This window comes from Neodiprion fabricii, chromosome 2 (genome assembly GCF_021155785.1).
Source record: "Neodiprion fabricii isolate iyNeoFabr1 chromosome 2, iyNeoFabr1.1, whole genome shotgun sequence".
NCBI classification, from domain to species: Eukaryota; Metazoa; Arthropoda; class Insecta; order Hymenoptera; family Diprionidae; genus Neodiprion; species Neodiprion fabricii.
In genome coordinates, this window is record NC_060240.1 from 8004755 (window position 1) to 8031594 (window position 26840).

Sequence of the window (26840 nt, forward strand, 5' to 3'; positions counted from 1 at the left end):
GAGATTTTCCCTCGTTCCGCGTACTTACATCTTGCAATAGACGATTTTCAGAAAACGCGTGCACGCAACAATATCCGTATGTTGTGTGAACAAAGTAGGAGCGTGTATAATGCAGTTGGGTAGAAATTGAATGCGTGCACATTTCAGTAAATACAAAGGGGAGTAGAGAACGAGAACGAGAACGAGAAAACGAAAAAGAAAAAGAGAGAGTATAGACGCGGAGAGCAAAAGGAAAAACATGCGGCACCACGGAACGGATTAGGCGACGTTTCTCAGTTTTGAGAGTATAAATGGTTTATGGGCATACGCATTTCAATGGTTTCGTTCGAATATCGGGTTGCAAATGCTACGCTACTACTCTCACTCTCTCAGACGAGAGGGAACCGAGATTTGTTTCTTTTCATGCCTCGACTCCGATTCTTTCAAAAATCCGTCAGCCCGCGCGTGCTGTGCTTCCAACACATCAGCGACCGAATACGTTCGTCGTATACTCTGAGCCATGCACAGGGTGTCCAGTTATACCGAGACCAAAAATTCCGCCATATATCTGAAGAAATTTCAATTTCAATCGACAATCCTGTACGGTTTCCATAGGCTCTTCTCAAGTACATTGTTACACCGTAACGCATGTCTCCTCTATACTAAGTCTCCATGGAAATGTAACAGTGATTTTTTAATTACCCTTTTCGGATATAAGACATGGATAGAATTTTTATGAATATATTTTCCGCCAAGTAAAGTAAAATCTGCGTTTTTTCATCGCAAAGAACCGAATTTTACGACGGAAAATTATATACGTGCATATGCAAATGCTCGAAGGATCAATCGTCGGTACAAATAAACAACGACACAAACGTAGTTCATGAATTTCGGTGATTTGTCAGACTACGCGGGATGATCGGTGCAGTTTGACGTTTATACGCTCTTCCATCCATAGTCTAGAGAGTTGAAGAAGTAGTGCAACGACGCGGAGGCGTTGGCGTAATTAGTGTCGAAACGGCACCTCCCGTTCCGGGTATACGAAATCCTCGGAACGGGTTTCCCTACTGCGAAACGATGGGTATAGGTAGCAGCGACCCGCGGCGCGAGAGAGTGTTGGTAGTGGTACGCAGGCTATAGAGTCAAGTAGAGGATTGCAGAGAACCGGTGTTGAAGCAGGGTGATCGCAGGGGGGTCGCCATGGCAACAGACCCGCGAGTTTTCCAGCCGTGTTGGTCTTCTCGGCATCCCTCTCTTCCACCCTCGCATCCATCCATCCATCCGCACGCTCGCTTCCTGCACGACTCATTGTCAGTCAGTCAACTACGCTCTGGACTCACCACTATTTATAAGTCCGTCCCGAAGAGTACTGCTCCTCTCAGCCGATACCGCTAGGGTCATCTGGCCCTTCGGCCTGCTGCCTGCAGTCGGCGGGCGTATCGTCGCCGTTTCAGGACGCGAGGCGTCGTCTCGAGCGATTCGAGTCGTCCGTCCGTTCGGCAGACTTCCACCAGACGTACTTGACGCGCCTCTCCCGCACTCGAGACGTTCCGATTTTAACTTTTAGGTCTTGAGAGAGTTTACTTTCAGCTTCTTATTTCCTCCGACCGCGTCGATTATAGATTATACATAGGTATAATCACATCGGTGTACGGAGTGCAGCGTCGCTATATCGTCTGTGTTTACACCTGGAGTATACGCAGACCGTAGGCCGATCCCGATTAACGAACTTACGCCTGCACAACCGCAGTAGCTGTCGCGAGAGACCCAACCTGGTCTCTTCCCGACGGATTTTACAATATCCTCTTTACGATTAGTCTCTGGTACTATACTTTCAGCAGCTCCTGGTATACGGCCCCGGCACTCGGCCGACGCGTGTAGCGCCAGGACGGTGCGGCTCTTAGCACGAGTGTCGTCGACGTCGACGCCGACGGCGTCGTCGCCCCTCCGCCTCCACCCCCCGTTACGATATCGATTGCTCCTCGGGGCTGACAGTCTAGTCCGCGACTCGCGGATCGGCATCGTACGTATGCGCCGAACCGTTCCAAAACTTCGGATTACAGCTGTTATCGTAAAGGTTGTGGATCTGACGTCAAGTGACAAAGAGCCTGGAACGAATTGCCCTCTTCTTGGCTGGGCTGCGTATATGAGCCGACCAATCGATCCCGTCGCTCCCCGCTTCTTCTTTATACCGCATAATACTTCTTCTTTGCTTCCTCCTATACGAATCTATCGTCCTATTCTTCCTCCACTGTTTTATTGATGCTGCAGTGAGTTCACTATAAGTTATTTCAATAGCTCACAATACGCGCGGGCAGGCTTCGTTCGAAAATACCATAACTTCACGAATAACTCTCTGAAATTACTGAACCTGGGATTGCTGGACGACGTATTATTTTCTCTCGCAAGTTACGTTGTAACTGCATTTTTCATAGGTCAAACTGCGGTGAAGATGATCTATCATTATTTATTCTCGACTCAAACATATAATGTTCACTTTTATTTTTACGTGAAAAGCGGGACGAAAGTGGCATATTATTCCCTCTTTCTTTTTTTCCCTCATCTATGAGAAAAAAGTAGTACTTAGAGAATTTGATCATAGTTAACCCACTCGCGGGAATAATCTTCGACTTTATTCCCTTGAGAAATAATATACAATTCTTTCCCCTCCAAGATCAAGAAGAATGACAGTTGAATCGCGGATGCCGCACAGTGGCATTTTACGCGAAATGTAACGGGTAGTTTCCTTCGACTTACATTTGTTTTTTTTTATTTTTTAGTTATGCCATGCATATGGTTTCTTAAAAGGTCATTGGCCTTTTATGGCATTCTGTGCAATAGGGTGTATTAAATAGCAGCAGGATTTATACTGGCCATGGCATCGTTCGCGTCGTTCGTTAGTTGAATTTTAGATTATATTACTAGTTCTCCATTCCACCTTTGGCATCGTCCCAATAACATTTAATCGAAAAACCAGTTTCTTTTTCTAAAACACCATATTCAGATGAGAATCGGTCGAGCGATACGTACATAAGTTGCAGGTAATCAATTTGAATGATTCTGAACACGTTTTACTTTCCTCTGTGATGTCTGCCAAGAAAAAAAATTGATGGAAAAAAAGTACTTTTTAACTCCGAAACAGGGTCCAAGAATTTAGGCAGGAAATCGTTGCACCTATAGCTAGACAACTTAATCCTCCTTGTATACAGATTATTCTACAATGTAGGTCACTGCTGTGATTTGCAGGACTTTATTGTTAGAAATGACAAAGCATTACAGAGGACAAACGCACGTTATAAGCAGGTTTTATTGATACCAAAGATTCAATATTACAAACTGGTTGCCGACAGCGTTTCCTGTAACCACAACGTACGGAACAAGCGATAATAAAAAAGAATGGTAAAACGTCAAGCTCTAAGTTGAGAAAAAAAAGAATAAAAATGATTAAATTGGGGAAAAAAAAAACAGGAAGTAAGAAAATGTCGTACGAGATTGTAATATGATTCCATATAGTAACGTGATTCGAACGTTCCAATTGTCAATTGGATTGATTCTAATCAGTTGGTATTATGTTATTGGAACAGCTCGAATAATTGCGTAATAATTCCCAGGGAGTGTGTTTAATTTCACAGTCGGATTATTGCTTCACAATAATATCTTTTCTTTTCTCTCTCTTCCACTTTTTAATATTTTTAAACTCTTGAAACAGAGCTAGTCTGAATAAATAATAAATGATAATACTTATAAGTATAAAATAACGCTAAAGCTAGAGTCACAATAATAGTTACAATAATAGTAATATATAGTCACTTTAACAGAAAAGCATAATGCAAGAAGTTATACTATACAAATGCAACACGGAAATAAAAAAACGAGCTATGGCGTACCAGTCGGTTATAAGTTTGTTCAATTTTAATCATAAACAGTTATTGAGTATGTGAATTCACCACACTGATTCAATTAATATATCATATGTAGGAAGCTATTGATTAAACATTTATCATCCGTAGATAGTGTGAATTTTATTCAACACGCACAGGAGCAATTGAACACTTCTCAAATTTACCTTTATTGCTTAATTCACTATATATGAAGAAACAAAGGAAGATGTGAATCTTTAAACTGAGGTAGCCATTGAACAGACATTGCAGAATGCTAAAATGCTAAGCCAGAAAATATTTATCGAACCTAAAAAGGCTCATTAGTGGTTATTGAGTACATGTTATGGACTATGGTAGTGGATAAGAATAACTATTTCATCATTATCGTTCAACTAACATATCTTATCTAACGTAGCAAGTATTATAATTGGAAGCAGAATTCACTCCGATAGTGCCAGTGGCGTTATGATTGTAAAGAAAAAAAAGTACGAAAAAAATTTTTAATTTTATAATTTAATCATCACACGTGAATTAGCATTTTTAAGATGAGGATGAAGTTAGGAACGTTACTGTAATGATGCATGTTCGGGAAAAATCGTTTCTTTGCACCTTTAGGAATGTTTGAAATTTAGTAAACCATGATAAACAAAACATACTCTTATTTTGAAAAGCCGACTCCTTGAAAGTTATTCTGAAATTGTGCAATAATGATTTTTTCCCTGATGTTTCATTATGTTTACGTAGCTAATTTCAGTCCTATTTTTTAAGATAGAAATATTGCAGCAAGAAATGAATAAGAATATTTTGGTTTTTCTCATGGGTTTCCTCGTTGAATAACACTATTTTGACCTGGGTGAACGTAAAACGTTATGTGGGTGCAACTGATTCGAAATATTACATCGTTTTATTACTCGACCTTTCGTTCTTTGCTTGTCGTAATGTGTAATTTAATAATTCTTGCGTCATACTTTTTAATTTATTAATTTTTCTTTCACAGCATATATCAAGTCGACGTAACACAGGAACAATATCCATACTCGCACGACACGTACACTTTTTATATGGCAACAGCAGATGCTACCGTTTTTTTCTCATACCTTTGCGATATCCCTTGCCAAACCAGCCGGGGTTTTTAGCCGATTGTATTATCGGCGTTGTGGGGTCTAATACTAAAGATTCGTTTTCCTGAATTGGTTCTGGATTGGAATCAATTTCAGACTCTGTATTATCAGTCGCTGAGAGGTCCGTAGAGACAGGATCGTCCCCGTCTCGTGGATAAAATAGGCAAGTTAAGGACCCCTCGTTTTCCATACAAAACGAACAGGCAGGTTTTGGTTTTGGTGATTCGATCATGAGTGGCGGTACTTGAATAAATGGGTAGTAAAAAAACGGCGTTAAATGTGGATACATGTACATAGGAGGGAAAGGCAAGCCCATGGAAAGAAATGGTAGGGCTGTGAAGTATGGGGCGGGATAAGCCGTCATCGGCTCTGATGTAGTGATTTGTGAATTGCAGTCTTCTTCAGTTTTTGGCATAGTTTCATCGTCTCCGTCTTCCTCTTTTACCGATTTTTGATTAACGTCAATACAGTTTTTCGAATCGCTTTCGACTAAGGTTGCAGGTTCTTCGAGGCATGGCTGTGACGTTGTCGATTGTTCGATCGCTTGAAGTCTTATAGCGTGGTGAAAGATTGGGTCTTTGGCTCTGTTATACTGTGCTATTTCGAGCCCCAAGTGGGTCATTACTCTCTTCATTACTTCGTCACACCTTCCATTTATTTTCAAGACCGCATTTTCGTCCTTGGGCGTCCATTGAAGATTGACAATATACAAGGCAGGTCGCTTGTTCACTGGTCTGTCCATCTGCCAAAGCCATGGGTACTTCTTCAGGACCTTCAAACTCGAGCCCAAACACAAAATAATATCGGCTTGTTTCGCTGCTCTGCTTGCTCCGTTCCAATTTATAGGCCACGACAAGTTACCCCGCTCGCCAAAATGCACTATTGAATCTTGTAAGACAGAATTACACTTGTGGCATGTTCTACCTGTCCCATGAGAATACCTCGCAGTTTTTTCAGTTACGTCGAAAAGCCTCCAGTACTCTCGGTTTGGCTTACACGTTCTACAAACCTCAATATACATGTCTCCGTGAACCTCTGATAATAGCGTGCGAGGAATACCACTTCGCAAATGCAATCCATCACAGTTTTGGGATACGATATGTTTCAATACTCGTGCCTTGTAGAGAGCATACAGAGCCATATGCGTTATGGTGGGTTCCGCCTGACTGAGATCATGATTTCTGTATAGAAATAAATGATTTACTTCTGAGTTGAAAATGTCTTAATGACAGTCTAAATAACGAAGTTTGTAAAACAACATGGAAATGACTATGTTCTCATTTCAACTACACGTTTCCATGGAAAATGCTCATTTATTATAATTTAAAAAAAAAATAATGTATAAAGTAAACAACTTTTTCATTTACATGAATAAATCAGAGCAAAATCATGAAATTCCATGCACTGTGCTTTTGCATAAATTTCATTCAACTCACCCAATGTCTTTTCCTTGTTGTAATCTTGTCCAAACACCATTGGTTCCTCTGTAATCTGGAATGGAGGCAGCCGTGCTGATGCCAGCTCCTGTGTAAACCGCAAGCGAGGTAGCTCGACTAAGTGCTGCTGCAAGCCGCATACATTTTTCTTCCAATATTTCTGGAGCATCTTCCACTTCTTCTAATCTCGCCTTTACTCTGTCCCTCTTTTCTTGCCTGTTTTAGTATAAATTCAGCATGCTATAAGCTTTCATACAATTAAGTAACATCAAAAAAGTAGCAGCCACGTCAATATTCTTGATATTTAAGAACTTTATTCCAGGCTGCACAATAGTCATAAGGAATCTAGAACAGGATGTTTTGTTGTCATTGAATTGCAAGGAAAAAATTTTCATTGTTGTCAAGGTAGAAAAGAATAATTTCAATACATGATACGAGTAGCTTGGTACTGATAATATTCCATGGTCCCTGAAAAGATATGCTTTGTGTTTTTCGTCACAGATTTGAATTAAGTGAATAAGAATTGTGCGTATGAAACAAGCGAGAATCAAACTACGCTAAAACTGATGTAAAAGAAGATGACACTCGACGGGAATTCGGTAGATGATTGTCAAAATACGAGATAATTGTCGTATTACAAGATGGCCATGCAGGTATGTATACATACCTGAGGTTAACCTCTTTGACGACATCTCCACAGGATAGTAAAATGTCCTTTTCCTCGTGAGTCCGATCAGTTTCCGACTTCTGCAGTATAGAGGCGACCTGAAAATAAAAAAAGGGTTAGTCAAGAGCCGAGTATACACACCAATATTTGTTTACGATAGGAAATAAGCTATAATAAAAAGTGAAAAGTAAGATAAGCCCGATTGACCCGAGGCACGTTGCGAAATTAGGGGAATTGGACATGTGACAATTGATTGTTGATGTTGATTTCGGGTGAACTGTACCTTCTTCAAAGTCGCGACACGCTCGTCCTTAGCACGAAATGGTTTAACAGTGACGGAACGTCTCCTTGACAGACATTTCTCTGCGCCAACCTCCTCCATTTTTAATCAAGAACCCTTTTTTAAACTCAGATTTGCGCATGACGAAACCACGAACAATACGAGCAACAACATAAAAGCTAATTTTTTATCAGAACATAACTGATCGCGGTGTTGAAATATTTCCAAGCAGAAGATCGTCGTGTGATTAAGTAATTATGATAAATACAAAGAATATTTAATACACCTCATTACATCGATAGTTATGCCGGGATTAGAAGAAAGTTTTTGGTTTCACTCAAGTCCTTCCGCGCAAGGCCCAATGTCCGATGGGGTCGCCTCCGAGCAAGTGAAAAAATTCTTTTTCACATCTCGTCGGAACCTGGAACTTGATCAGGACGACGAATCACTTGAGATTTACATACCCGAGGTGAGCAATACGACTTTCATCATTTACCATCTCCGGAAATCGCCCATTTTATGTTCCAACAAACTGCTACCGGTATTACGCGTTTTGGTGAGCTCATCAAAAATTTCACATTTTCATCCCAACCATCCTTTTTTCACATTCACTGTCGTATTTTCAAAGCGTATCATATTTCGAATTATCTATTTACCATCTACATACGTCCGTCGTTTGTCAGCAACGGCTAAACATCCATAACACGAACATAACCTCAATTCTACTAGGAGGTCGTATTCTGAACAAAGATTTACCCAACAGGAAACTTTTTTTTTTTTTTTTGTTTAATACGTGATCATCGAGAGACGATGACAGTCACGTAGAAACTAATCAGCAACTTTTTTCCGGCAAGACAACTGAAATATTTAGAGTTCAACGTTAATCAGCACAGTCTGACTTCAATCATTATTTTATGTAATTGTACGTTTTTTTTTTGTTTACGTTTGTCTTAAAATTAAAATTGTTTAGATACTCATGTTGTCACTAAAGCAGAATTTTTCTCTCGCAAAACTTCTCTTATAACAGATACTTCTCAACTACAGTCTTCCGTAAACCTAGTAGAAACAAAACAATATGATTCGTACCTTCTGTTAAATTAACTTACAATTAGTATCTTAAAATTAAGATAATACAATGTCGATTTGATCAAAAATTTCACAAACAACTTGTATTTTTTTCTTAAAATTTAGCTCCTGCAGGCAAGCTACAGCTTCTACACTTGGCCGTCAGCTCCAGTTCTGGCGTGGTTTTTGTGGGAACACCGTGGAGATTTGGTTGGGAAGAGAGTGTTGGAGCTTGGTTCTGGTACAGCGCTTCCTGGAATAGTGGCGAGCAAGTGTGGCGCTCTGGTAACACTCAGCGATTCTGCAAGTCTACCGAAGAGTTTGCAGCACATAAAGCGTAGTTGTGAGCTGAACGGTGTTTTGTCGCAAGTCAAAGTAGTTGGAGTAACTTGGGGCCTCTTCTTGTCTGGATTGTTTTCAATCGGTCCTCTAGACTTGATCCTAGGATCAGATTGCTTTTACGAACCCACTGTCTTCGAAGACATCGTTGTAACTGTCGCCTTTCTATTAGAGAGAAACTCAAACGCAAGATTCTTGTGCACATATCAAGAGCGTAGTGCTGACTGGTCCATTGAACACTTACTCAATAAGTGGGGGTTGACCTGTACACATATTCCTCTTGCTGGGCTCGGCGCTAACTCGGGCATAAATATACAGGAGTTGATGCAAGATCATACAATTCATTTACTCGACATCAGGCGAGCTTCGTAGAATAAAACAATTATTGAGAGACCGTGTCATGGCAGCCAAAGTTGCAAACTCAACTCATAAATTGTTCGTAAGCAACTTGCCCTGGACTGTAGCACATAGGCAGTTGAAAGAATACTTTTCACAGTTTGGCTTTATCTCCAACGCGTATGTTGTTTTTGACAGAACGACTGGAATGAGCAAAGGCTATGGCTTTGTTACGTTTAGTAGTCCAAAAGAACTGAACGTTGCAGTCAAAAAGACACATCACTTTCTAGAAGGAAACCCGATATACCTTTCAGACCCCTATACTACCAATCAGCCCCAACAGTGAATTGCATTTTTATCCCCATCAAATTAGGTATACTAGAGATAAGCTCAACTTGATAAAAAAAAACAACAATTATGGCTAACAGTGAGTCCGCCGATATATCTCAGCTTGACAAAACATTCGATAGGGCTGCGGATCACCTTCAATCTTTAGCGTCACAATTAGATTCCGGACAGCTTTTAGGCTTTTATGGTCTGTATAAACAAGCTACTGTAGGACCATGCGACACACCCCGACCGAGTTGGTATCAAACCCAAGCTAAACATAAATGGGAGGCGTGGAAAGCACTGGGTGACATGGGCAAGGAAGTTGCTATGGGAAGTTACATACGAGCAGTAGGTAAGTTGGATCCTACGTGGGAGAAAGACGCTAGATTAGGATCCCAGGCTTGGGTCACAGTTAGTCGTTTACCCAACACAGATGTAGAGCTTCGAGATATAGACAAGACTTTGTTAGATTGGGTTAAAGACGGAGATGAAGAAAAGGTTAGAGATATAATAGCCAGAGACCGGAAATCTATAAACGTTTCTGATGACTCTGGAATGTTACCGATACACTGGGCATCTGATCGAGGCTACATGCCGACTATAAAATGTCTTGTCGAGAACGGAGCCGAAGTAAACGCTCGAGATAACGAGGGACAAACTGCCCTGCATTACGCAGCTTCCTGCGGTCATGCAGAAGTAGTAAAATACCTCTTGTCTGTTGGGGCTCAGTGTGTAAAGGACAACGACGGTATGACCCCGAAAGATGTAGCGGATGAACAAATAGCGGCCTTGCTTTGACACTGAAGTAGTAAACTTTTCTGTACTTTATGTCTGTATCCATTGTGTTAATAAATCATAATGTGAAATTGATGGATTCTGTTATTCAAGCCTTTACATAAGTTGAAATCTCAAATTTTCGCTCAGGAAACATTGAGATAAGTTAGTGAAAAGCGGTTGCAGGAAATGGCAGGCAAGTTCTTAAAAATGATATTATGCCGCTGAACAAATTTTAGAATTTTGAGTAGAGATATGCTTTATTTATGTACAAATAAATCCTTCTATGCTCCAAAATACTCACAGCCGAAGCTTTCTTTAGGCATGATACTTGTTCCATCGGTATTTATCCCATACTTGTAAAACAGAAAACAGCCGATCAGCACATATTATTATTACCGATTAAAATAGAAGAGGTACGATATTATATTATTCATCAACGTCCTGTGTTTCCTGGTAAAAGGATACTTGATCAAACAGTACAATTTTGTGACCTTGCTTCATCTCCACTCTCTTAGTCACACAGATACGGCGACTTGTACAATCTTTTTATGAATCGCGAATTTCGTTTTTAATCATTTTTAAATGATTATAAATAGAGTACAGAATTTTATACATCAGTAATACGAATCGACTTTTAAAATTGCACGCTGATCCTATATTCTTAATAGTTCAACAATATTATATAAATTATAGCAAATAATTTCCATTGAAACCAATTAGTTTAATACTTATGAAATGAAAGTAATTATCTAATGAAACTAAATTCAATTTTACTGACAGAAGACAACCACAGGACATACTCAATCAGTCAATAAGCCGTTATTGTAAACAAAGTGCCCTAAGCGATTAGCAATATAAGATTGTAAATTAATCACTAAAATTATGTCATTTTATTACGATTATATCATAGTAAGACCTTTAAAATATATTATTTTAAAAAATTTAATAACACATAACTAGAAATAATTTCATTACCATCTAGATTTGCCTAATTGATGCCCATGTTAAAAAGTACAATTAGGCAGTTAATGCAATAGTATAATATAACGTATGTATGTATGTATAAAACAATTTATGACCAGTGGATATTATTCACTGTTTTATATAAATGCATCAATTTGAAGGTGCAACTAGTTCTGAATTAGGTACACATTGCTTCATGATATATCATCAAAACCTTTGACTCGTACGTTTTATCGTTAAACCTCAATCAGTTCATTGCTAACTGACAATAAAAATTATTATTCATGCTTAGCACTCGTTCATTTAATATATAACTATTGTATCGATATACGTCCCTTGATATAGATTTAAAATTAAATTTCCACAGTAATTCTATCACATGTTGGATTCTTAGTGTGATTTCAGAGTAGATTACTATTTCTATCCTACCTACATTGAAACTATCCAACAAAACATGAATCGACGAATTCGTCTAGTAGGAAGATGATTTGATAAAATGCAAAATAACAGTCCATGTTAATCAACTCGATATAATTTTCGGCAAAAATCCAATTATTATAGTGAAAAATTAATGATCCTCAATACATATTTCATACTATTGGATATAAGTTTTCAATACTGTTTCAACACGTATACGTGCGGTATCTTATGTTAACTATACAATATTCGTAATGTCTTCGCTAAAAAACATGAAATAGTTCAGGAAACTGTTTCAGATAAACTCGAATCAAATGATACGTGATTACTTTATGCCTAACACTAGTATAACAAGTTCCAAGAAAATCTATTTTAATTCATTTGTTGTCACTTGTTAGAAATATTGTGCCTAAATCACATTTCATGCATCGGTAAGTATTATCATTGAGTAATTGAACCACTTTTAGGGATCAAAAAGAATATAGTTTTCTAGCACCTGATAATTGTCATTCTTTACTCCCTGTAGTATATTTAGTGTAAAAAGAGCAATGTAAAAAAATTAATGAAAAATGATCAGATAAAGCAACCTTAAAATTACTTTTTAAAACTTCACTAGGTATGTGATTATCAAATGTCATTAACATACATCGAAGAGAAACACGAAAAAAGAAAACTTTTTTGCTAAATTTTCGCTTGGTCCACAGCGAGAATTAAAAACAAAAAAAAAAAAAGCAATGAAATAAAAATGATGTATTTTAATTCTATAAGCATACTGATCTTTGTGCGAAGTAAAGTATTTTAAACAAAAGACATGGGTTTCAGGCTGAGTGTCACGTTTTGATAAGCTCGATCAGATTAAACTGTGACCCTCTGTAAGATGTATTAATTAATTTGAAGCGAATTGTTTTACCAACTCAAACCTACTTGAATATCGGTTTTAAAAATTTTGAAAATATCTAAGCTCACACAAATTTACCTGTGAAAAAATATTCTTATGCTTCTAGCGTGCCTTTCATAAAGTTTATTGTAATAATTCAAAAAGACTGGATCTTCAAAAGACTACACAATCATTATTTAGTTGCGGCATAGATAGATTTGTACAAATTTAATGAGCAACAAAGGTTTTTACTCCAAATACCACAAAACTCGCTTCTGGCATCATTTGAAATTTTTTAAACATTTATATCAAATCATAGCTACTAGGTAACAGCACACAGAAATCGCTGATAAGTAACAGAAATGAACTTCTCACCTAGAGATTGGTACTTTCATGCTCAGACTTGGCCCTGACTGTTGGAGGTGGGGGCGGCGGTGGTTGTGGCCTTGGAGGTCGTTGGAGAAATCTGGGCGATGGTGGAGGCGGGTGCTGGGGTGTTTTAGGAACAATAACTGTTTCAGTTTGTGTTTGGACATCAATTATGTTTCCCTCTGATCTCGTCCTACTGTGAGATCTTATCTGCTCTGGCATATCGGGCCTTGGCGGTTTCTCAGGTCTATTTTCACCAGGCAATGACATCGATGCTGGCCTACTTCCGACGCTGGGACTTCTCTGAAGATTTGGGCCGGAACCAGATGTGTGGTCACCTGAATTGTTCGCGCCTACAAAGTTCCCGCGTACTTGGATTATACTAACCTGTTGCTTATCCACCGAATACATGTGCGTGCGTTCCAATGTCAAAGGCTGCACAAATTGAGAAAAAAATCATTTAGTCAACATTATTGATTATCGTTGCTCCGATACGTACACTAAAAGCAGCTAAATATATATTTACAGTATATTTACAGCGCTGCTCTACCATACTCAAAACAAAATATTACCATTTTAGATATCATAATTACCAGATAATGAACAATTTACTTTCCTGGACACTGAATTGAAAAGTACAACTTTTTTTTCCGCTGCTACTTAATTTTCCAACAGAAATTAACTACCATATTATAATCTACTTTGCGTAACTAAACTATGATTAATTATGGATAAGTTTGAAGAAACCAGGCAGAGGAAAAACCATGCAGTCAGTAAAGTATTAAACTTAATTCAAACAGGACATTCACTTTCCAAGACCAGTAACCATATTAATGATATGATCTTAGTTCCTTCAAAAACATTCCACAGGAGTCTGATGAATTTCGTGAAACACATAAATATTTGGCAGCCTTCGTTTGCATTCACCAATAGAGTTGCTTCTTTATTTTTACCTTTATCAGGCTTGCTTATCTCACGTCGATTAAGATAAGAATTATCTACAACAAAGTTTAGGGTATTTTCATAACTGTTAGAATGTATAAAGTTAGATCTATGCGATACAAGTTTTCAAACACTTACAGCAGAATTGAATTGAAATTAACATGACTCACAAATATTGGATAATAGTATCCAATTGTCCAATTGATCATGTGTAACTTATAAGTGATGAATAAAATGATTAATAATTCTTGCTGAAGCGAATATTTCATGTTTTATTTATATCGTTACAGAACAATTCTGCTTATTAATATTATAATAGAATATTTCTAATTTCATGTTACTTTGCTATTTAAAAAGTATTGAAATATTTAGTATTTAATATATATAAGCTATTTTCATCAAAATTGTAAGAAGCACGATTATAACATACTTCTATCCGCCTAAGGTTTAGCATACTAAAAAATGAAAATATTTATGTAAATATCTTTGATTCGGTTATAAATTACAAGCCAATACACATATCTCTGGAATGAGTTATACTGAATAATAGAATCACACACAATCCAGGGTTGCTTTTGAGGTACTTATACATTGTAACCAGAATAAGAACGTGCAACAATCAACAAATAAAAAGGAAAGAAAGAGAAGGACAAAACCCGAAATTGGTCTACAACTATTATCTCTATAAATGGATAGAAACCAGAATAGAGTTAGAAACTACGATTCAAATCAAAATTCTAAGCTCAACAATTCTCGCAATATTTTACTCAATATTTACTTACTCCTGACTCTACATCCAGATTTTCATTGCTCTGACGATGCGCAGGTCTAATAAGACTAGACGGTCGCACTAGGCCAGCAGGACGTTCTGGAATAGCTGGTTTACCACTTCTCTCGACGCTGCTCACACTTATGGACGTTATATTGTTGTCTACCGATTTTCTCCGTAACTCCACAATATCATCTGTTAGCATTGAAGAATAGAACAAAAATGTCAGAGCACCTTATGAATCAAGTGTTACAAGTAGCCAGTAATTGTTGATGCAAGTAAACAACATTTCTATGGAAATTCAATCCTAAGTTAAGTTTAACTCGAAAAACTAGCTCAGTTTACCAACCTGGAGATGGATGGATAATAGTCGATAAAGACCTTGGAGCAGCAACAGGTACTCTTCGCCTTTCGAGAGTCGAAGGTGAAGGTTTTTCAGCAGGGACAGGCTTATGCTTGTTTGTAATACTTTCTGTATGTTCCAGATCCGAAATTAATCGACTTTGACTGTTTTCGATATCCTTTTGATGCAGAGCTTCAAATCCGATGGGAGGAGGATGTTTGGTATCTTGTTTCCCATGTTCAATTTTACTTTCGTTGTTCTTTGTCACGTCACTCGGAGGTGACTTAGGTTCTGGTTGTTTCTCTTGAACTTGGATATCAGCCTTAACTAAATCTGTTTTATTAATGATTTCAAATCCTAAAGGTTTTACATCAATTTCTAGATTCCTATCGACTTTTTCAGACTTGTTATCATGATTAATAGGCGCAGTTTCCACATTATCATGCTTGTGTGACTTGTACGTCGCCCTGTTTAATGTAGCAGTTACTATTGGTCTTGGTGGTTTATCTGGTGTGGCTGGTAATTTTTCATCAAATCGTTTATCATGCTTATCAGGGGTGCTGCTGGGTGGTGTTGGAGCAGGTTTATTTTTTCTACGAGTTGCAGGTTTCGGACTCCCTTGTGGAGGACTGCCGCCGTGATCACTGAGACTGCTATTCGAAATTGCTCGTCTCATCCCTACACCCTGTGTCTCCGAACCATTAAGAAAACTTACGTCTAAATCACGATCAAAATCTATATCTCCAGGGAAGAACCAGTCGGAATATGTTACCAATTGATCTACTATCAGACTAGAGTTGTTCGCTGTGCTCATGTTCATTCTAAAATTGGAATAAACAAGGAAATCTGTAAATCAATTGCGTTCAAGTTTGTCGGCATGCTGAAATTTATTACTATGTTGTGACATGGCGAATATAGATTGAAAATATCTACTTACACCATGGTATTACCATCTTCTTGTGGGCTCCAAATTAAATTCGGAGCAATAACAATGGCTATATTCTGTGGTGTCATTTTGTTGATATCCTGATTTTTAGTAAGCACAGATAAGAACTTCATTAGGAACCTCAAATTTTCAAAATTTGCTGGAGGTAGCTTGTACAGGACCTCCCAGAGAGCACGCAGTCTTGCATCATTTTGGGAAACTTTAGCAGCTGCCATCCATTCAGGATATAATCTGATGGAATATTTATTACTATAATTTTGGATGATCAAGAATACAAGCATTAAAAATATATCATTTCCTTTGAAATAAAACAGCACAATCAAGTACGTTGATATACGTGTATCATTTTAAACTGTTTAAAGGTTCTGTCTACATAAGTTAAGTAATTTGAATAATAGAATTAAACGATGCGTATGCAAATGTTGGATTTTATTGCATGTTTATTTCATCAAATATACGTGGCTAATGCTGGCAGTTAAATCAGTGGAAGTCATTGCTGAGGTCAAACCAATTGAATGTTCAACGTAGCCAACAAGCCCAATAAAGGTCCCATTGTATATTACATAGTCAGAAGCCAGTGTCTCTTCTCTCTATAGAAACTTAAGTAAAGATTTTCCACACGCAAAAAACGTGTGCACTTTTTTTCCAAAATTCTATATAAAAATTTATATCTCTGTTTGCATATTACACAATTTCAAACTTGTAAAAAATCACAGTAGCACCAAAACTTCGAATAAAACGTTAGAATACATAATGTTTTGGAATCCTATGAAAGTTTCGGAAAAATCTACAAGCCACTTAATGGATCGCTGAGCTTGTGGATACAAAATCTGTTTTTAGACCACCTAGTCATTAACCAATTGATATTCATATTGAAGCATGTACTCACTTATAGGTGAGCAAAGGTTCGGGTAGTTCTCGTAGGTATGATTTCAGAGCTCCAGCAACCACATGAGGATCCCGATATTCCAAGACAGTAGGCAAACTCAGACAACACGCGTCAAAGCTCAGTTTTATTCTTCTTAGTTTAGAAGCACCGCCGGCTATCCGAAAAAGGCCTTCTTCCTCCATACCGAGTCTTAAAAGTGCGGACACGCACAATTGAATAGGTAGGGCTATTTTTCTATTTGTCACACGCAAATGCTCTTCCAGCGGGTAGCCGTATACGGGCTTCGTTTCATTGTCATCTGTGCAAATGATAAAAGTCATTCTTAGTATCTCAGGAAAGAAGTATTGATAAATATATTCTCAATCACTGTAACTTATTCTGTAGTTGACTGCGAAAATAAAAAATTTGTAACATAAATTTCAGTGATTACAAAAGTTAGTAGTAATAATTTACTTATGTAGCTCTCCACTTGAGGAATCATATCCTCCAGGCAATGTAAGGCACTCTCGTGATACGCTCTCTGTAATTTTACATACTGAATAATGGTTTGGGCTAAATCTGTTTCCCGTGACATTAACTGAAACATTTCAGCCGCTAATTGATCGCGACATTGTTCCACCTTCCCTTCAGCTTCTTCCAATTCTTCTCTTAAGCTGTCAGCTTTTGTTGCTCCAGTGCCTGAAGGAGTTGGAAATAAAATCATTGTAGGCACTCAGTGACACAACCGAAACTTGACAGTATTTACATAATTATTTGGGAAAGTTACTTACTTCCTACGCTGTGTTTGGTCGCCTGTTGATGGCGAGTTCTTGCACTGTCCATATCTAAAGTCAGTCTAGCTAAATTTCGTTTATGTTTCAATATATTTGGTACATCTGTTTCCAAAATCTGTTGTAAAGGTGTTGCTACGTATTGATCGACTTTGGATTCGTGATCCACAGCTTCATGAGCTAGTGCAATCTGCGCCTTCCCGCATTCCAATAACGTAGATCCGAGAAGAGTATCATCCGATCCGTTTTCTATCATCATTTGCCCAAGAACGTATTCTGGACATTTTTTCTATAAAGTAATTCATTGCATTTAGGTGAAAAAAAAAAGCAAAATACTTTTTACAATTTGATTGAACAACATTCATGTACTTGAGTCAAGATAATTGGGAAAAATGTATTTCAATCATGCGGCAAAACAAATTAGTCATAGGACACATATTATTTGCATGGCTGTCTTGCGAACTCTCTTCCTCATTATATATAATGCAGTATTTCTGAGAAAACAAAGCAACTGCTATCTAAAATGCATTTTAAAGACACTGAGTCAAGGTATAAGGGTTGATAACACTGAACATTGAAGAGAGAATTAAAAAAAATATTAACAGAATTAAAATATCCTTAGAAAGAATTAAAGCTGGAATGAATGTACGTGTAAAGCTTTCGTACTGTACAACAACATTAATTATGTAATAAATTCCTTGAAACACATTTTCTGCAGCTGGCATGCTTATTTACTTGCAATATCTTATGTGTGGTCAGCACAATAACTTTGAAGCAAAACATTCTTTCATGTAATTAAATGAGACATTGTAAACGATAGGCAAAACTGTCTGAGTAATGAATACGTTTAATTGGTTCAAACAAAGTAGTCGTTTTTGTGATTGCGAAGACCAAGGACAATTACTGATAAACAATTTTGAATCACATCCGTAAATACAACCGAAAATTTCTTGAATACGCAAATTTAAAGTGAAACCCTAAGTTACATACTATTCTCAATGTCACGGCGTTTCTAGTACTTTGTTTACCTGATAATGTTTGCAAATAGAACGATGATTCACAGACAACCTCTTTGTTTGAAGAAAGGTATAATAAGCATATTTAGTGAAGCCTAATTTTTATTTCTATTGTAAATTTGGTCATGACTAATCATTGAGCTTACTTAGATGCTCAGTCAAAAATCAAATAGTAAATCTTTTTCCCAATCTTACCAATCGCTTTTCCTTCTGAGCCGGATCCTGGGCAAGCGTTTGACTCGGAGCATTTCCAAGCCGTTTACTAAGTCCTGTAAGCGCCGCTCTGATCTGATCCACATGTTTGTCTGCCTTTTGTAAATCATCGGTCAATACTTCTGTCTTTCCAGCTCTGGAAGAATGATGTCATTTCTCAAACAGGGTTGTTACTATTTTACGCTGTACACATTATCAGATTTTATAATATTTCACCTAGATTTCCAGCTCATATATTTTGTGGTGTCTGTGAGACTTTAATCACATTTACCGTTAACATTTAACGGAAGTAGTGGTTTATCAGTGAGCACTGGGTGACGATATTTTCAAGATTGCAATAACTAACGAAGTTGCAGGCTTTAAAAATGCTAATGATTAATTTCAATAAAGTGTAACGATACCGATGTTAATGGTTAATGAATTCAGTAAAGGAATTCCTACTTGCTCTGCGAGCAGCTTGCAGTTGTTTTTATCAATTACAGGAAATTCCCGTAGCAAATAGTGATTAAAAACCTGGTGATCTGTACTTTGTAAACAAGAGAACTCGTAGCGTTGTATCATCATCGGATTTCCCATTTGAGATATAATGCTATGGACTTCCTTTACGGCACAAGCACAAATCCGATTTGATTAAACTTCAAATAAAATTCAATGAATATTCAAACAGCGAGCCTGAAATAAACTTAGTTTACGATTTTTTAAGGTACGAGAATAAGCAATGTGTGTAAAACAAGATACTTTCCGCCAATTTCATAGCCATGAATTTAATTTTAGAATAGCGGAATTTAAATTTGGCCAACAAATCCCATGGTTCCTTTGTCATTCATTTCTTATCATCATACAAAGTGGAATATTTTTGCATAAGTACATTAGCTTTTGTTCCAAAGTTGAAGAACAATTGCAAGCGAAATTTCTATATCTTCTTTTATCTCTCGGTAACAAAATTGGAATTGTATCTCTTCGTAGAAGAAGATATGATAATCATTGTTATAGATTAGCTTATGACACTTCAATTGAATCGAATTCGACACCAGTTCAATATTATCCATACAGTAATAAAAAATAAATATGTATTTATCGATTGAAATAAAAAGAATGTGGATCTGTTAAGCTTCAGTAGATAAAGAAGGAAAAAAAGAAACAATCAACAATCTATAGTTCTGTCGGAACATGCAAAAATGTAAGACTGCTACATACATGAATATTTCAATAACCTATTTAATTCTCGTAGCAATTTTACCGTAATTTAATATTAAATTCAAGGAAAGTGAAACGCGGGTACCACGAAGGTCATCGAACGTAATTGTCAAGCAGATCAACAACGGGATGTAAAATTATTTCGAATGATTGAGGTGATCCGGTTTTTATTTTTAATACAGTAACGTAAAAGTTTTGTACAGCTTATAACCTGTCAAGTTTACGCATCGTAAGTCATGGTTTATCGTCCAACGATGAATAACGCCGATTAACAATGGTTAACGGGTGTTTACCTCGAGAATGTTTGATCGGCGAGCTGTTTCACCCTGAAAAACTGTTTCTTCATGGTCGCTGATTTTCAGTACTTCGTTTGACAGTTCGGAGTGAAATCGCGGCACGAACCGCCCACCGCGCACGCTCGGATTGTGTACACCACCTCAGATTCTTTTTTCTCTCTTCACCTATATTATTTATTATTCCACCGCTTGTTTCTTTTCTCTTCTTATTTATTCTACAATTGTTTGTCAAATTTCTTCACTCACTCCCCGCCCACCGATGATGACTATTTATAACCAAAACCTGGAGCACCGCTGGACGTGAACACATGTAAAAATCCAAGTCAGATTCAGACGAGAAGCGAATTACCATTGAGAATACGTCTGACACTGTAAACGGACACTGATCCGTCATAATGCTCGGCGATGATCTCACTTCACAGTTTACCTAGTTCGGTACACGATCAACCTAGCCTGTACACCTTCGATAAGTTATTTATATATCGTCATAAAATTTCAGTACTTTTACCGCGGTATATACACGTAAATTGGGCCTCGATACCCGAGCCCTCCTTTTCATTCAATTTCCACTCGCCTCGCCATCGCGGAGCTTAATTTTTCGCCCAAACTACGTATCGAACTTTTCCTTCGAACTCTTATCAGCTATCACTCGTCTCCGCATCGCGCATATACCTACTCTTGTATTAATTTTACTGTCCTAGCTCGCTCTACGTTCGCTGTGCAGTTACCAGTGGTGTTCGCCTTGTTTGCAGCACTCGCCGACAACTTCACACTCCGGATTATCGAGATGCCCCTCTCTTCGATCTATCGCACATCAAATCACCGTGGTTTCAAGTTATCCCACAAGATAGCGCGAAAGTCGCGCTGCTGGCGTTGTGAATTTGAATCGCAGTGGTTTGAAATATGTTACTAAATTTACGAGCTTGACTGACCATATATTCTTGAATCAACGTTTACGATGAAACGATGGTTCAGAAGTTGGGACTGTAGTTAATCTAATTATATTTGCTTCAATCAATATCAAAGCAAACAATGTTTCAATGAATTCGAATTTCCTTTCTTACTGAGTTTTCCGAGTTAAAAAATACCGTTTGAATTTGATTCAAACTCATCGACATCCGCTAAAGTATTTATATCTCTATTTTATAATACTTCTGTTGAAATTATAAATACTTTATTCTAATTTGAGATATAAGTTAGCATTGTGTTAAAGCAATTACCCGTACTTGCCTCGGGCCGAGTTACGAATTGAGTTTGCAGGCCGCGACTTTCGATATATTAGTCCCCAAGTCGATAGAATATGTTGAGAAAAGTGCGCTGCGTCGAATGCAATTGCGGCCAACTTCAGACTGGTCGGTGCGTACTCACAGGCGGCGCAGTACGTGGTACCGTAACAATCCTGTGACAGATTTCATTTGACTAGCATTCTATGCTGCCGGCGCAGCTCCGTATTACAATATAATATTAATCGTTAACAGAGGATTTGAACCGATGAGATTGTTATTTTGCAAGTTTTCCTTTCCTTGCGCTTTAAAGTTAAGATTATTCAAAATGAGTTTCGATACTCGTCTCTTCAACGTGATAGTATTAAGCTGTGGTTTCATGTTGACTTTTACCGCATTCCAAACTATGGGAAACATCGAGGTAAGTCTATTAATCGACTAATTATCATTAATCCCTGATCACTCCGTCTGCCGCATCAACGACGATCATTGGCATTGGAGGCTCTGAATCTCGACGACTTAAATACCCTCGACTTTGCACCTATTGTTGACACGCAATCAGCTGTTCGCCAGCGCACTCGCATTCCGATTCGCATTCTCCTATTCGTATCCTCATCCCGTCGCCTTGTCGCTCACACTCTGCGTGTAATGTATGTGTACGGAAATTTTGAAGAATCGCGCACGATAGCAATTGGCATTTGAAACTCCCGTCAAGCGTTGCGCGTTCTTTTTTTTTTCTTCTTTTTGTGTCACGAATCAAATGATAGCGCATGCTAATCGCTCTTTCTTCTAGATCTCTTTATTGAATATCTAGGAAATGACAATGACCAATCGTAAGAAACGGATCTTGGACCGCATTGACAGAGAATTACCCATACACGTACCATTTTGAGTTATAAATTTCGATTTTTGGAAAGCTTTTGAAAGTGGGTGCGAAAGCTCGCCCACTCAACGAGACAAACAAAAAGTAGCTCATTTCGTAATTGAGAATCCTAGTGCTAGCTTGACTTTCCATTTCGTTCCACTACTTTGACACTGGATCGAATACGAATAGTTTTACATATGGTACCTACATTGCGATACAGTTGAAAGCTAGAGAGTCGCCTGGGATAATGATTACCCAATGTTTTAACTGCTCAAATGTCAATCCGTGCTAGAAGGTTTCTCATGAGAAGATTTTACTGTATAATGAATATAAAAGTAGGCGGAGGCGTGAACGCAGATTTTGAATTCGATGAATTGATTGTTTCAGTTGGCCAATTATTGTCGAAATTCATAATATAGGTACATACATATATACATTATACATGTATGATAAAGACAAATTCAAGCAGCATCTGCAAACTTTGATATAAATTTTTGCAAAAGTATAAATCATTTTGATAAGAAAACGATTCTTGAACCAAAGTGTAGTGAAAAAACGCGTGGTTTCTGTTATAGGCAGCATCGTGTTGAAGTCAGTAACGTTATTGGAAAGGTTCATGGTTAGGAAAAAACCATTATTTCACGACTTTAGAATTGTCTGAAATTTAATAAATCGTAACAAAAGAAGAGATGTTCATATTTTGAAATCATAGTTCCTTCAATGTCATTATAAAATTAGTGAAGGGTAAATTTTCATTCCAATCTTTCATTACGATACCATTACTAACGTTAACATTGTTTGTTATTAACAAATATTCACTTTCGTGGCTAATTGTCATTGGAACGAAACAATTTAAATGTAAGTGTTGACAAAAGAAAGTGTATTTACCGCGCCACTAAAGCTTCGACGACTAGTCAGTCGCTGTTAGCATAATGCGTAAGATCGTCGAACTTGATACACCGTACGATAAGATTACAGACTTTGAAAAATAGTTCTTATAATGAATGCAAATATAGAGACGTATCAACGTTCTAAGCATGCAAAATCGCAGAATGTAAAGTCCGGGGAAGATGAATAATGCAGCGATGCCTGTTGGGGTTGTGAGCATATTGTAACGTTGTTATGGGGGAATGCCGCTGCAGCAGAGACAATTAAATGCAGGGTATTTTTTGCGTACTAATCACGTTATCTTTTTGAAAAGGAAGCTCGGTAACACGAACGAAGTAAAAAATCGATTCATTTTGTCAGACGCATATTTCAATTCGAGACATGCTGCGGCTCCGATCACGCGTTTTCATATATTTGTATGATGGAACAATAGAGTCGTACCTCTATTCAAATTCTGTTGCTGTGTTTGTGTTTGAAACTTTCAATTTAATTCCAACGCAGCAACATATAATTATATAGTCGTATAATTATTCTCCCTGCTAGTATAACCTGGCAATTAACGACCCCTAGATGGTAATTTTCCACTAGCGCGAGTTTAGAAATAACTAAAAAATTCTTCTATCCAAAGATTGTGAATATGAAACATCAGACCGGATGCTACAATGGATGGTTTATATCTGAATATACGAAACACGTTAGAAAGCTGCACGTTCTGGTGCCAGAGATGGACAATTTGTGATTTACGATTATCCATTAGCTGGTGCAGTTGACACTGCAGTGCCCGAGTTTTCGGGTCAGTGTAGCAATTTTTTTTCGAGGTAGACGAGAGTTAATTAACGGCTGCCTTCTCCCGCCGTAACGTATTCATAAAGAACGGAATATTTCATCTTGCACCACCTTAAGTTAAAAGCGTGAGATCAGATTTGGGTCGAAGCAATTTATTTCGATCTATCGATACTGGTAATAGCAAATTTGACCCTGAACCAGTTTCAATGTCGCATACTTGCGAATTCATGTGTAACTGCAAAGTGAAATATTTAACATTCCTCAAAATTCTTTAGGTACTTTACAGTAGAAATCAGCATCCGTAAGGTTTCGTATCTCAAAAGAATTCAGCTTCCCAAATACCAACCTTGTTGCATCTTGAGTTAAACCCAAGCGTTATATCTTTCTCGGTATCCTTCGTCACGGCTAGTTTTTCCTTGACTTTATAAAGGTAGCGGATTGAAGGCAGTTTCCTCGGGTTATATAGTGTTTGTTGGACAGTTGAATAGAGGAAACTGACTCCACCTGCAAGTGCCGCGAGCTCGTGACAGCGAAATTAGTATTCCTCTCACGATGCGTCAAAGCGTTTCGTTCGTCATATTTAATTATTCGTCATGGTTGCCTTTGCCGTTGAGAGGTTCCTGCACAAATTCATCCCGAAATCGTTAGCTTCACCTATAAATCTTGTAATCATTTTATGCAACGCAGTGTTGCTAGGATTAAAGTCGTCCCACTCCTATAATACAATGTATAATCTGCGCTTCGGTGCTTTCGCAACTTAGAAATTGAAGAAACTGACCACTCGTAATGAACGAAACCAACTTGACCTTGTATAGTCATGATATTTCACCAAGAAAGACTTGAATGCAAGCCTTTCGAAAAGTCTGATGAAGATACTTTCCAACGTTGATATTGCAATACGGTGCATTTGCGAAAGTTTAAAGTTTATACCGAAGATGAAACGGCCTTGAACCCGAAATTACATGCTATAAAATGAAGTTCGTATTCCTTTAAATCTACATCCACGTCGAGCTTCTGCATGCCAAATTTAAACGAATTTGAATGTATATACCAGAATACAGGTAATAAGTTGTAAAAATGAATTCCTGTTACAGAAAACGATATTGGACAGTATAAAAGAGGACGATAAGACCTTCACGGCGGACGGTTACACGAGCCTGGCAATAATATACGCTGTGTTCGCAACCTGCAACTGGTTGGCGCCATCGTTCATATCCGTGACGGGTCCTCGGACGGCGATGCTTACGGGAAGCTGTTGCTACGTGGCGTTCATCGCCTCGTTCCTGTTGGCCCAGACCGAGCTTCTCTACGTGGTATCGGCGCTAGTGGGTCTAGGAGCAGCGCTGATATGGACGGGTCAAGGGATGTATCTGACGCAGAACAGCGACCCAGACACAATGTCGAGAAACGCGGGTCTCTTCTGGGCGATATTCCAGTGTTCGATGTTCATGGGTAACATCTTCGTCTACTTCATGTTTTCGGGATCTACGATCGTAGCCTCGACGCGAAACATGGTATTCTGGGTGCTGACGAGTCTGGCACTGATCGGTACGGTGGTCCTGGCTACCCTGCGAAAGGCCCCGAAGATGATGGAGATCGGAGAAGCCGAGGGAGTATCGAGCGCCGACAAAGAGCTGCACATACCGGAACCAGCGAAGGATAAACCGCTGATGGCAGCCTGGCACGCGCTGAGGGATTCCTTCCGGCTTTTCATCACCTGGAAGATGATGCTCCTGTCGATAACATTCTTCTACGCGGGTCTGGTCCTCACATTTTACTCCGGGGTCTACTCGGCCAGTATCGGTTTCACCCAGTCGATGGGTTCGGAATCCAAGAAGCTGGTTGGACTCTCGGGGATCTTCATCGGGGTTGGCGAAGTCATAGCTGGTGCTCTCTTCGGGATCCTGGCATCGAAGACGGTGCGATTCGGACGCGATCCGATCGTTATCGTCGGTTTCATCGTCCACATGTTCGCCTTCTGCACGATATTCTTAAACCTTCCGGACGACTCGCCCTTCCAGACAACCGCGGAATCGGGCTTCATCTCGGCGTCGCCGACCCTGGCGATGATCGGGTCGCTTGCCCTCGGCTTCGGCGACGCCTGCTTCAATACCCAGGTCTACGCACTCCTCGGTGTTCTCTACGCGAAAGACAGCGCACCGGCCTTTGCCCTCTTCAAGTTCACACAGTCGGTAGCAGCGGCGATCAGCTTTTCCTACAGCAGCCACATCGGCCTGTACATTCAGCTCGGCATTCTAGTCTGTTTTCTGGTCTTAGGAACGCTAACATTTTGCATCGTCGAATTTGCCCTTAGGCGGCAAAAAAAGGAGCAACATTCCGAGAGCGATCCTGCCTTGGTTGACGTTTCTGGTCCGGATCCTTGATTTATATATGGAAAAAAAAAAACGAAATAAATAACTTGCACACACTTGTGCAGAAGCGATCTGACAAGCGAATACTCGCAACGACATTTTTACAACATTGTACATCTTCCAAAATGAATTGCATTTTTGACATATTAAAATCTTATAACCCAATCAACAACGATTGGACCAAGACAATAATTCACCGTCATTGGCAATTTATATGCTCAAGTACCTGCATTATACACAACATAATACACATACCTAACTGTAGTGTTGAAAGATGGAGAAAATAAATACGTCGGTAATTATGTTGAAATCTCGATTTGTACCGATATCATATAGCGGGATTGTTTACTCAAACAGCATATTCAGTTTTCTCCGTCCAACGATAAGTATAGGGAGTACATTGAGTAGCACATTGTTCATGAAAGCATTTATTTGGTGCGAGATAAGATACCGACGTGACGTAAATATGCATACACACACACACACAC

The 26840-nt window shown here is 38.5% G+C and overlaps 7 protein-coding genes across 11 annotated transcripts in view; 4 read left to right on the forward strand and 3 right to left on the reverse strand.

Annotated features, from left to right (window-relative positions):
* Positions 1-1395, reverse strand: part of LOC124175291 (caskin-2) — a 55277-nt gene extending 53882 nt beyond the window's left edge. The window contains exon 1 of the mRNA XM_046555369.1: positions 1320-1395. Within this exon, the coding sequence (XP_046411325.1) occupies positions 1320-1380 (61 nt within the window). The 5' untranslated portion in view covers positions 1381-1395. The remainder of the gene's footprint in view (positions 1-1319) is intronic.
* A 1873-nt stretch (positions 1396-3268) lies between these two features.
* On the reverse strand, positions 3269-7499 carry LOC124176190 (NAD-dependent protein deacetylase sirtuin-7). Its single transcript, XM_046557128.1, has 4 exons — positions 7368-7499; positions 7085-7182; positions 6418-6633; positions 3269-6162 (listed from the first exon to the last, which is right to left on the reverse strand). The coding sequence occupies exons 1-4, from the start codon at positions 7464-7466 to the stop codon at positions 4938-4940; spliced, it is 1638 nt and encodes a 545-aa protein (XP_046413084.1). The 5' UTR covers positions 7467-7499; the 3' UTR covers positions 3269-4937.
* Positions 7500-7631: 132 nt separating this feature from the next.
* LOC124176193 (probable methyltransferase-like protein 23) lies at positions 7632-9140 on the forward strand. 2 transcript variants are annotated; one of them, XM_046557132.1, is made up of 2 exons: positions 7632-7920; positions 8556-9140. In XM_046557132.1, exons 1-2 carry the CDS (start codon positions 7669-7671, stop codon positions 9138-9140), a joined length of 837 nt encoding a protein of 278 aa, XP_046413088.1. In that variant the 5' UTR covers positions 7632-7668. The 2 variants fall into 2 exon arrangements, with proteins under 2 accessions (XP_046413088.1, XP_046413089.1); XM_046557133.1 differs by having other exon boundaries at positions 7632-7833.
* A 28-nt stretch (positions 9141-9168) lies between these two features.
* Positions 9169-9587, forward strand: LOC124176195 (SRA stem-loop-interacting RNA-binding protein, mitochondrial-like). Its single transcript, XM_046557135.1, has one exon. The coding sequence runs from the start codon at positions 9169-9171 to the stop codon at positions 9448-9450; it is 282 nt and encodes a 93-aa protein (XP_046413091.1). The 3' UTR covers positions 9451-9587.
* LOC124176194 (acyl-CoA-binding domain-containing protein 6-like) lies at positions 9374-10304 on the forward strand. Its single transcript, XM_046557134.1, has one exon. It carries the CDS (start codon positions 9522-9524, stop codon positions 10230-10232), a length of 711 nt encoding a protein of 236 aa, XP_046413090.1. The 5' UTR covers positions 9374-9521; the 3' UTR covers positions 10233-10304.
* Positions 10305-10441: 137 nt separating this feature from the next.
* LOC124176189 (rho GTPase-activating protein 44-like) overlaps positions 10442-26840 on the reverse strand; it is a 79254-nt gene continuing 62855 nt past the window's right edge. Inside the window, exons 1-9 of one of the 4 annotated variants that reach the window (XM_046557124.1) lie at positions 20216-20980; positions 18708-18861; positions 17497-17785; positions 17180-17404; positions 16727-17024; positions 15829-16068; positions 14898-15712; positions 14562-14743; positions 10442-13272 (exon numbers count right to left, since the gene is read on the reverse strand). In XM_046557124.1, the coding sequence (XP_046413080.1) occupies positions 12844-13272; positions 14562-14743; positions 14898-15712; positions 15829-16068; positions 16727-17024; positions 17180-17404; positions 17497-17785; positions 18708-18861; positions 20216-20268 (2685 nt within the window). In that variant the 5' untranslated portion in view covers positions 20269-20980 and the 3' untranslated portion in view covers positions 10442-12843. Of the gene's footprint in view, positions 13273-14096; positions 14235-14561; positions 14744-14897; positions 15713-15828; positions 16069-16726; positions 17025-17179; positions 17405-17496; positions 17786-18707; positions 18862-18941; positions 19085-20215; positions 20981-26840 lie in introns of those variants that run through there. The other 3 variants (XM_046557125.1, XM_046557127.1, XM_046557126.1) reach the window with 3 other exon arrangements.
* Positions 21561-26464, forward strand: LOC124176191 (UNC93-like protein MFSD11). The gene is made up of 2 exons (XM_046557130.1): positions 21561-21862; positions 25075-26464. Exons 1-2 carry the CDS (start codon positions 21710-21712, stop codon positions 26362-26364), a joined length of 1443 nt encoding a protein of 480 aa, XP_046413086.1. The 5' UTR covers positions 21561-21709; the 3' UTR covers positions 26365-26464.

What these genes read in the sequence shown, in the direction of transcription:
- LOC124176190 (XM_046557128.1), bottom strand. Translation starts at nt 7,466, where the DNA reads ATGGAGGAGGTTGGCGCAGAGAAATGTCTGTCAAGGAGACGTTCCGTC. An exon ending in GTCAAAGAGGTTAACCTCAG is followed by an intron (nt 6,634 to 7,084) that starts GTATGTATACAT and finishes ATACTAAAACAG; the next exon opens with GCAAGAAAAGAGGGACAGAG. An exon ending in CAACAAGGAAAAGACATTGG is followed by an intron (nt 6,163 to 6,417) that starts GTGAGTTGAATG and finishes ATTTCTATACAG; the next exon opens with AAATCATGATCTCAGTCAGG.
- LOC124176194 (XM_046557134.1), top strand. Translation starts at nt 9,522, where the DNA reads ATGGCTAACAGTGAGTCCGCCGATATATCTCAGCTTGACAAAACATTC.
- LOC124176193 (XM_046557132.1), top strand. Translation starts at nt 7,669, where the DNA reads ATGCCGGGATTAGAAGAAAGTTTTTGGTTTCACTCAAGTCCTTCCGCG. An exon ending in TACCGGTATTACGCGTTTTG is followed by an intron (nt 7,921 to 8,555) that starts GTGAGCTCATCA and finishes CTTAAAATTTAG; the next exon opens with CTCCTGCAGGCAAGCTACAG.
- LOC124176195 (XM_046557135.1), top strand. Translation starts at nt 9,169, where the DNA reads ATGGCAGCCAAAGTTGCAAACTCAACTCATAAATTGTTCGTAAGCAAC.
- LOC124176191 (XM_046557130.1), top strand. Translation starts at nt 21,710, where the DNA reads ATGAGATTGTTATTTTGCAAGTTTTCCTTTCCTTGCGCTTTAAAGTTA. An exon ending in AAACTATGGGAAACATCGAG is followed by an intron (nt 21,863 to 25,074) that starts GTAAGTCTATTA and finishes TTCCTGTTACAG; the next exon opens with AAAACGATATTGGACAGTAT.